Below are 10,767 nucleotides of genomic sequence, written 5' to 3'. Positions count from 1 at the left end.
CTTGCAAAGCTTCAGAAATTGACATTGAAAGATTACTGTTCATTAAGCAATACCTGATACAAGGTAGCCAAGGTCGAGGTAAAAGCAGTTTTTTGGGGGAGCTTGTCCACACAGATTATAGACTAATCTTCAAAGTCTCAGGAATGCTTATTATGTACCATTTTGAAGCGCATCTGGCACAAGATGGCTAAATCAGCTGAGGTCAAAACAGTCACTCAGTCTCTCTTTTTCTGACAAAACATCTTCAAGACATCAATGATTAATTCTGTTTACCAGGGTAAGAGGAATGTAATATCAAATGTGCATGTTTTATCTGAGATTAAAGATCATTGCTTCTTTTGGTGAAACTTTACCTTTTTTTTTCTCTCACGTTGCTGGCCACACTCCTGCCTGTGGAAGTTAAGAAATGCCCATTTGTGTGTTGAGTATCAGAATACTGTAGTTATTTGAGTTTTGTATCATCCATCCAGGCGGCACGGTGGCTGACTGGTTAGCACGTCCGCCTCCCAGTGCAAAGGTTGTGAGATCAAGTCCGGGCTTCGGCCTTCCTGGGTGGAGTTTGCATGTTCTCCCCGTGCTTGCGTGGGTTTTCTCCGGGTACTCCGGTTTCCTCCCACATTCCAAAAACATGCATGGCAGGTGAATTGGACACTCCAAATTGTCCATAGGTGTGATTGTGAGTATGGTTGTTCGTCTCTGTGTGCCCTGCGATTGGCTGGCAACCAGTTCAGGGTGTACCCCGCCTACTGCCCGAAGCCAGCTGGGATAGGCTCCAGCAACCCCCGCGACCCCTGTGAGGACAAGCGGTACAGAAAATGGATGGATGGATGGATCATCCATCCATCCATCCATCCATTTACCCATCCATCTACCCATCCATCCGTCCATCCATCTGTGAGTTGGACCTTATCCCAGCTGACTTTGGGCGTGAGGAAGGGTGCACCCTGTACTGGTCAACAGTTAATCACAAGGCACAAAACAACCATTCACTTTTACATTCACACCAATGGATACATTTAGTCTTCAGTGACCCTAACATGAATGTTTTTGGAATGTGGGGGGAAGTTTGAGGACCGTGCAAGAGCCTGATCTTAGATGAGCCCAACAGTGAGGTAGACATGCTTAATTTTCAGAATATTGCTTGATTACTGATATCTGACTGTCTTTTTAAGACTACTTTGCATTTTAAGAATTCATCATTTTACGAGAACACAGAAAAAGGGGAACTCGAAAAAAGAAGAGTGTTATTGTGAAATCCTAGATGATTTGTTTCTTTCCAAGTTTAATGTGTGCATTATACATTCACATTTCATTAGATGCAACTCCAAAATAAAATGATTCCCAACAGTGTACCCTCTTAATCTCATCATTTAGTGCTTCCAGTACATGTGGTTATTTGATGATGATGATAACTATTGTCCGTTATTATTATTATTATTATTATCATTATTATTATTATTATTGTGCGAACAGATTTTAACCTTCGTGTGCTGCCACGTCAAACTAATCTGCCAAGCGCGTCCTCAACCAGTTGCACTGGCCAGTGTAATTTACACAATATTAGCAATGGGACTGTTTGCTTAACAAATTCGACTTTACATTTATCCTCACAAGGCCAGCATGCTGGCCCTCAATGACGTCAGCATTTTCCTGTCCTTTGGTTGATTGGTCATATAACAAGCCACCGGCACACATACCTACTAGTAGTATGATGTAATTTATTTATTTATTCATCTTGAATGTGTTTTTGACATGTCATTGGAAATGTTGCTTTGCTTCTGAGTTGCTCCAGATGTTGATGATGATTATTGCGACGTTAGTGGCATAAAGAGGTGGGCTAGTGGGTTAGGTCAGGTAAGTATCGACTCAAAGCCAAGCCTGGCTCCAGGATGTTTTCTCTCCCGGAGATAAAGTGATAGAATAATTTAGAAATAGAATAAAATAAAAATGCTGCAATTGGCCTAACTGGTACTATACAGATCTCGGACGGGGCTCTAGCACCCCTAGCCGCTGAAAGCCCAAGTATCAAATGCAAGAAAATTGTGTTTTCATCATCTTCAAATATATATATATATATATATATATATTTTTTTTTTAAATGAATAACAATCTTACAATGCCAATCAAAATGAACAGCGATGATATCTTTGCAAAAATAAGCTTTTGAACAAACGACATTGCCTTCAACTTTTCCAAGCTGCTTAATTGTGCAGATATGGGCCTACCCATAACGGACGCTAGGGGCCACTCTTGTCCAGCTCTGCACTGCATTGAATTGTGGGTACAGTAGCTCATATTTCCGACAGTCAGCTGTTGCAGGAAAGTTTTGTCGTGGTCGGATAGCTCTCTCTCTTTTTGTGTTCCTGATCTTGCACTCTCTTCTGCGACACCACTCGCCTTCCTTCCGTCTTTTGCGCAACTGCAGTTTTTCACACCCAAGACAACCTGCTAACCAAGTCCAATTCTACCCCAGGCTAAAACTTCGGAACTTTACGGAATGAGTTTGAACGAACATTCATTGCAGGCTCTGTCATGGCGAAAATTGTACTTGAGCCGGGCCAAGCTGAAAGCCACCAGTCGCACTTCAGCTCTTTTGTCGGGATTCGCAATGGTAAGTTATTTTCGCGTCTCTGCTTCCTGGAAGACAATAATGTTTCCACCGCACAAAGACTGACTGACGCACACGAGTGTTTTCAAGGTCTTGTCGCTCTGCAGACTGCCGCCTATAAATACATTATTGCAATGAGACCTCGTGTGTAAATACAGTAATTTACAACTACAGTATGAAACAAAAAAGGTCGCGCAACCTGTAATTGTCAAGTAACCTGGTTTCACAAATATGACGAAGTAATAAACAGACGTTCCTGGCGTGTAAACAAATCATGGCCTACCTTCGCAAAATTCGCACCCTTGGCCCTACTACAGGGGATTGTTTGAGGATTATATTCTGAATGATACATTCTATTTTCAGTAGGTGCTGATGAAGAAAGCGCAAACATTCATTATGTCATTATGCATTCATAAATATCTCATTCTTCATGAATTCCCGTATAGTGGATATTAAAAGTCAAGACGCCCCTCTTTAAATGTCAAGTGCTAGTGATATAAAAAAAGAGACTTGATAAATCATTTCAAAACGTTTCTCAACGTTAATGTGACTACGTTATAAGAATAGAATAGGCTTGAAACAGAAAGACTAGTGTTAATATTTTCCTGTACTCTACTCAGCTAATATCAGCTATGGTACGACTAGTAGATGTGCTAAAATAAGTAATAAAAAGTTGACAGACTGTAGAAAAACCTTTTATGTAGTTTCACGAAAGACATGAAACAATGACAAAGTGACTGTTATCGACAACTACGATCCCTGCACAATTCAAACCTGTCACTGCATAACTGTGTGCAAATACAAGTGGAAGTTTAACTGCCATCTTGCTAATCAAATAATCCAACATTTCTAACGTGTAATTTTAATAAAATATCACAGCAAAAATCAACCGATCCAACATGAGATATGTTTTATGAATCTGTTTATGGACTGAATTAGAATGCATACTGTAAATTAATTCATGATTGAAATTGAAAATGGAGATATGTACTGTATTTATTATTATGTAACATAACATACGTTGTGTAACGTTGCTAAGCATTAATGCATATACCTCCAATGAAGTGTTACGAATAGACATGGATGTAAAGATAGGATATTTGGTCAGATCAGAGCTGGCGGTTCGTGAAAGCCACAACTTCCGTGTTTTCCTCGACAAATGTCTAGTATTGAACTAAACAATGAAATGAGGCTTTGTCGCTCCAACAAGTATCATTGCAGCCAAGCACTGCACAACGAAGCATCTTTTTAAAAAAAAAATTGTTTTTATTGTTGGCTATCAAATTTGTCTATTCAGCAACTCCTTTGTACCCTTGTCCAGACTGGTACCTTTGAATAATAAGAAGCTCTCTGTTGAGATGTGAGTACAAACATATCAGGAAAAGCCTACTAGAACTGCAGAATTTTATGTGGGGTTAATCTGGAGATCGGAGGCATTTTAAATGGTGTACGCTTTGAATGTTAATGGTTAATTCTGAACACAAGAGGGTGTGCACACTTGTGTAACCATATCTCAGATGTTGATTTGTAGTTCCCTCCAAAATATTTTAATCAGTTAAGATTTACATGTTATAGATAGAGCTGTCACTAACAAATCTTTTTAAACTTAATTATCCTATTGATTGTTCCACCAATTACTCGGGTAATCGCCCGGATAAAACTCTGAAAATAACAATTAGGTTTGATCAAGTTGATGTATATTAACACTGCACTCACTTTAAAGTAAACATTTTCATCTCACCTTTATTTACATAATGCTTTCAGCAGCTGTAACAAAACATTTGACAGACCACATGACAAACAACACCAACACCCCCCCCCCCCCCACACATTCATTCACACATTCAACAAGTCATCAAGTAATTTGAGTTTTTGATTTAAAAAAAAAACTGGAGGATTTTTCAGGTACCCGCTTATGTGTTGTGAAAGGACGGGATGACAAGCCAGCCATATAGAAAATATGACCGTAACATGCTGTCAACGTGGTGAGAAAGCCAACTTCAGAATAAAATCTTCTCAAATACACTAATACCCGGGCATCAGTGCCTTGTTATGCTTTTATTTTGAAGTTGCAAGTGACAACGTGTGGGGGCATGGCGGCTGACTCGTCTTCACGTTAAACTAAGCTTAAATCAATTATTATGAATAATAACTGTCGCCACCAACATCAACACGACATCATCCTGAAATCATGTTCAATCGCGAATTATGGATGCTTTAAAAAGGAATTAATTACACTGGTATGGTAGAACACACCGTCTCTTCCCAGCATTAGCGGCTAGCTAGTTTTGTATTAACAGCATTCTTTCATGCACCATTATATTACGTGTTTACAAATAAAACAAATTGGGTTAATTGTACAATATTGTTCAGTGTTTTAAATGCCCATCCATTCTATACCTTCTCAACTTTGTAGTTTGTACATCTAAAATATGCACCACTATGGTAATTAGGATTACTGATTTTGTACTAGCTCTTTCATTGTCATCCAAAACAGTTACCGGTGCAATTGTTTTTCAATTTATTCAAGCGTTATTAAAATTTCCCCAAATGTGAACTTCAAAGATAAGTTGAATGAATAAATAAATAAATAAATAAATAAATAGGCAATCTGAGCAGTGTAATGTAAGGGAACATACACTCAGAAGTATTTCAAGCCTAACTTAAGATTTATGTAATTTTTTACACAACAAATCCTTATTTACCTATTATTTTAGATAATTTTAACACAAACCTACCAAATAAAACTTATATGATACATATGAATTAGTCTAATAAAGCCAATTTATTTGAGATGCATAATCCTCAGGTTTATGTATTTAGTATTAATAAAGTATAATTACTTTTTTAAATGTTTACATTTTCCATGTCCAAAAAAGGACATAAGTGTTTTTCACATAGCAGTATATTTATTGTGTCTAGGTAACCTGATTATTATGCAATTCAAACAATATACTTTATCCATCCATCCATCTTCTCAACCGCCTGTCCTCACAAGGGTCGCGGGGGCGCTGGAGCCTATCCCAGCTGGCTTCGGAAAGTAGGCGGGGTACACCCTGAACTGGTTGCCAGCCAATCGCAGACAATATACTTTATGTATTTGAAATAAATACTCTCATTATTATTAATTTAGAATAATTATACTTTATTAATACTAAATTCAAAAACATGAGGATTGTGCATTGCAAATAAATAGGCTTTATTACTTAAACTAATGGTTTGTGTTAAAATTATCTAAAAAATAGTAGATGGGATTTTGTCATGTAAAAGAACAACATAAATCTTAAAAGGGACATCAACGTGACCCACCCCCGCACCGCCTCTGCGGACTAAACGCACGTCCACTGTCTCTGAGACCTCCAAGGGTTTGTCACAAAAGTAGCCTTTATCAGTAGACATTCTGTCCAAATGAATTCAAAGCAATCAATTATCCTTCACATTTGCAATGTCAAAGTGCAATGACAATTGGCCGTCTTAAAATCCCAGGGATCTGGCAGACATTTAAACGTAAACTACAAGTACAACTTTTTGCGCTGTTGAATCTAACTGAAAGAATGGTGCAGTGGTTAGTGCGTTCGCCCTGTAAGCAGCAGGTCTACGGTCCGCGGCAACCCCACGGGGAGAGGCGGGGTTTATACTGAACCAGGCATTTTACTTCCACGTTAGAAAAATAGCCAGCAAAATACTTAATATTTCATAAAAAATGACATCGCCATGGTTTCAAAGGTAAGATTGAATCATTATATGCCTATAGTTAACTGTGGAAGGGCTTAAAACTCTGTGATGTAATCCCTTTGAGTTAGGCTTGAAATATTTCTGTGAGTATACATTATTGGTTAATTGAGTCTTTAAACATCACGATAGTCCGAAATGCAAATTCATGAACTTCATTCACTTTTTTTTTTTTTTTTTTTACCAGGTTGCCATGGTGGAGGTACAGCTGGAAAAGGCCGATAGTTATCCTCCAGGGTTGCTGATCGCCTTCAGTGCTTGCACTACAGTGCTTGTTGCAGTGCACCTCTTCGCACTCATGATTAGCACCTGCATCCTCCCTAATCTCGAGGCTGTCAGCAACGTTCACAACCTCAACTCAGTGAACGAGTCTCCCCATGAGCGCATGCACCATCACATTGAACTGGCCTGGGCTTTTTCCACTGTCATCGGCACCCTTCTCTTCCTCACTGAGGTGATGCTCCTTTGCTGGGTCAAGTTTTTACCCCTGAAAAGCGACACGGAAACAAATGGCACCATAAGTTCTGGCAAAGCCGCAGCCATCGCTTCCACTTGCATCATGGTGCCTTTTGGGCTGGTTTTTATTGTGTTCGCCGTGCACTTTTACCGCACACTCGTCAGTCACAAAACGGACCGGCAGATCCGAGAGCTGGAGCAAGTTATTCGGCTGCAGAACCAACTGGACCACAGGACGGAAAATGATGACCTGAAAGCTGTTGACCATTTCGCTTGATTCATTTGCTTACTTGCAAGAGCATGGGACATTCAGCAGTGTTTTTTGTTGTGGAATTATTGTTTGTGGACAGGCCTTATGTAGTCGTTTTCATGAGTCTTGCTGTGTTGTTTCTGTAGCTTTGATAAGAGCCTGTCATATAACGTTGAGTATGTATGCCAAATGATGGAATTCACATGGTCATTACAATCAACATATTATATCTATTTTTTATATGAAGGAAATATTGTCAATTTTACATTACCAAAAATTCACAGTGAGATTTTTTTTATTAGGCTCCCGCAAAAAAATTCTGGCAGAACAGAAAAGTTGAAAGAAAATCTCTCTATTCACATTGCTACACATCTAAAATCGCATATGGACACATGCCACCTATTCACAAAGTTGAATGGAAATTGGTGGTGTTGTTTTTTCGTAATCCTGCTCACATATGAACCAACCGACAGATGAGAAAATACTTGTCATGATGATGCATAGTTTACGTTGAGCTCACTGGTTTTGTGTCTTTTACTGCATGTGTCATAAGATTATTTTGTGTTGATAATCACGATGACGTGACTTTGTACGTTACTGTTGATGATACGTCATTTTGTATCTCATGGTGTGTGGAATATGTGTTATCGGTACGCAATTGCCAGTCAAAATTTGCACTCTGCGCTTCATCAAAACTCTTTGAATAGCACAACTCAGTGGCACTCACATCACGTTGGGTAGTCAGCTGGGAGGCTGAGGCAAGCTCAGTGCTACATATGCCGGACCAGTTAGCTAAAAACGAGCTTGGGCTGGCTACAAGTGGGGCTAAACATGTTGTGGAGTTGCTCCTAATTTAGTAATGATGGCCTCCATGGTGGCGAATCAGTACACTTCTGTCTCGTAAGGGATTGTCACAAAGGGATGACGTCACAAAGACTGAGACGCCATGCTAATTGCTAAGCTAAATTAAAGCTTGACATGTGATCGTGAAACGCCGGAATTAACGCTTGGTTGATCGAGTACGCTTTTAGTGAAGTCGGGCACTAACTGCGCTGAACCGGAGAGTATAAAACTCAACAGCAAAACCACAGGCAATTTAATAAGTGTTTTATTTACTACGCTTACAGAGAAAAAGGACAGAAACCGGACATTACTTATGTTAGTGCATACATCAGCCAGGAGGTGTGGCCTATAAGTTTAAAAGTATGAAACGCATTAAAATCATTTTAGAAATCCTAACTTAAAACTGAAATTTACATTTCTGTTTGAAAATGTTTCTAGGCAAGAAAATACAGTTTGCTGCTATGCACAATTTAAATTTAAAAGTGCATTGGTCAGTTTTTTTTACTCACGGCTGCCACCTCTGGTCTAAAGCGTAACTGCAAACTCTGTGTTAAGCTCGTGCGTGGCATAATTCCCATTCCCCAAGAAACTTTGGAGTGTTCAGGGTGAAAAAAATAAAATAAACTTAAAAAGTTGCTCCTCAAATGAAGTATTTGATTCGCAAAACTGCTCAGCAAAGAAAAAAGTTATTCCGGGCCTTGTGTAATGTATAATTTTAGTATTGTTAGACTTTGTCTCCATTTCTCTGATCAACGTAGACTTTGCTGCACTTTTTAAAATTGTGGTATACAGTATTGTAATCCATAATAAAAATGATAATTTTACAAAAATGATCCTACTTTTCAGTGTTCAACATTGATGAATACACCCTGTATGAGTTTTTGAGTTTCCTTTCAGAATCAAGATTTTTATTCTGTGCATATCGTACCTTCCAAATGTGGGCCACTGATTGAGAATGAGATTGTCAATGTGTACTCAAAAATATATTTGACCCTGAACACTCATTTATTGTTAGAATGTTTCCAAACTTAAATACTTCACACCACGAGGACTTACAAAAGGCTTTAATTGGTTAAAATCCAGAATCCCAAACATTAAAGTAAAAAACACTCAAATAATAACGACCGAGTTCACATTGTGGTTGTATGTAATGAGAAATAGATTTTTAAAAGCCTTTTTAACCACTCTATGTTGATCACTATAAACTAGCAACATTTTTGCCGCAAGTAACATGTTAAGCAGTTAACATAAATAATGGAATGGCATTACGTGTTCATCTGGTAGCATTGAGAAAATGGTTGTTTTCATTTTTTCCCCACACAGTTGAAGTTATACATGTTTGTTGGAAATGTCTGGAAGACATTTGTGTCTTAGTCTTAGGTGATGGTTTACATGTTTTAGTATGCTTGCATGTTGCAAATTATAATTGACGTATGTATTATTGTCCTGTGGCACATGTTGAATTATGTTACTGTGTTTTTCTTTTATTCTTTTATTTGGGCACAAAGCCTCTGGTTATGCTGAAACGCGATGTAGAGTTTACCTGCATGCTTGCTTGTATGCAAATAGAAATACCACTTATTGGGTCATGTGACAATCTTGGGCAAAGAGCCTCTCAGCCCACTTATTGTGCATTGTTTTGAACAGATTTTTGCTCTGTTCCTTAGGTTGACTTTTGTGGTGTGTTTATTCAACTAACTGTATTGTTGTAGGTTGTTGAGGTTCCATGAATGTATTTTACTATGTGTGGTTACACAGCAGCATATACAGTGAGCTTTACCAGGGTGGTGTTGTCAATTTCAAAATAAAACACATCTTGTGTTACTTAACCACTTTTTTTCTTTACCTGTACCTCTTTATTCTACCACTAATTCCTTATATGGTGCTCAAATCAAGGACAGGCTGTGTACTGAAGCCTGGTATGCACTGTCAAAACATTAATTCTAGTCTTGTAGATTATCATGACCTTTTGGAAGGGACGAGATCACACTCTTTAGGACTTGATATGAAAGTTCCATACTGTGGTGGCAACACCATATCAAGGTAACTTTTTTGGCCAGTGGCATCAACATTTGTCAGCTGTATAGTTTAAACAATCTCCCTGTCTTCTTGCTGGGTGAGGTGCTGCGTGTTGTAAACTTCAGATTCTTCCTTGACTTGTGTTTTGAGAAAAGACATGTACGCCGGCCTGTGCTGTAAGTGGCCGCATGATCCTGCCACTGTACATTATGTAACAACTCAGAGATAAACAAAAAGAAACTAACTTCTGAAGACACGTTGCAGAGTTAAATTCAGTCTATTGTTTACCATCAGTTGTCATAGCAGAAGACCTTATTGTGTGTGTGTGTGGGTGGGGGGGGGGGGGGGTTCACATAAACTTTTGCATCTCAATGGGCTCATCTCCCGACCATAACTCTGATCGACACAAATTGTTATTTTGGTATTGCACCTACTGGTGCAGCATTACGGTGAATAATGTTATTGTATTGCAGTGGTCTTTCATGCATGATCTGTTTTATAATGTAAATTATCCACTATTATTAAAAGTTTGGCTAATTCACCCCAATATTTTTCTGGCCAAAGCTTGGCAGTAGATGGTTGACAATCCACCACTTTCAAAAGTGGAAATTACCCAATTTCCTTTATTTACTCCCCGATTTAAATAATAATAATACAAATAAATCGTCTTTCTTCTTCGTTTAAATGCCAATGACAAACGCATACATAACGAACAGCGCAAACAATGAACAGAACAAACAGAAAAATAGAAAAAAGATACACTAAACAAATAACTCAATTTATGATTTTACTCTACTTTAAAATAGGGAGTTGTTTTTGCAATCACCCTGTATATCTCAACAATGCAGTGCAGTTATGA

The 10,767-nt window shown here is 38.4% G+C and overlaps 1 protein-coding gene across 1 annotated transcript; it reads left to right on the top strand.

Annotated features, from left to right (window-relative positions):
- Positions 1 to 2,287: 2,287 nt before the first annotated feature.
- LOC147173872 (calcium release-activated calcium channel protein 1-like) lies at positions 2,288 to 9,721 on the top strand. The gene is made up of 2 exons (XM_086076963.1): positions 2,288 to 2,611; positions 6,528 to 9,721. Exons 1-2 carry the CDS (start codon positions 2,498 to 2,500, stop codon positions 7,071 to 7,073), a joined length of 660 nt encoding a protein of 219 aa, XP_085933089.1. The 5' UTR covers positions 2,288 to 2,497; the 3' UTR covers positions 7,074 to 9,721.
- The last annotated feature ends 1,046 nt before the right edge of the window (positions 9,722 to 10,767 follow it).

Source organism: Leptonotus elevatus, chromosome 5 (genome assembly GCF_054856555.1).
Source record: "Leptonotus elevatus isolate MCC_2025b chromosome 5, RoL_Lele_1.0, whole genome shotgun sequence".
Taxonomy (NCBI): domain Eukaryota; kingdom Metazoa; phylum Chordata; class Actinopteri; order Syngnathiformes; family Syngnathidae; genus Leptonotus; species Leptonotus elevatus.
The sequence above is the reverse complement of the archived record's forward strand: the minus strand, read 5'-3'. Positions and strand labels throughout refer to the sequence as shown.

Excerpts from the sequence above, each read along its gene's own strand:
- LOC147173872 (XM_086076963.1), top strand. The coding sequence starts at position 2,498 with ATGAGTTTGAACGAACATTCATTGCAGGCTCTGTCATGGCGAAAATTG. Across the intron at positions 2,612-6,527 it reads TTTTGTCGGGATTCGCAATG|GTTGCCATGGTGGAGGTACA; the intron begins GTAAGTTATTTT and ends TTTTTTTACCAG.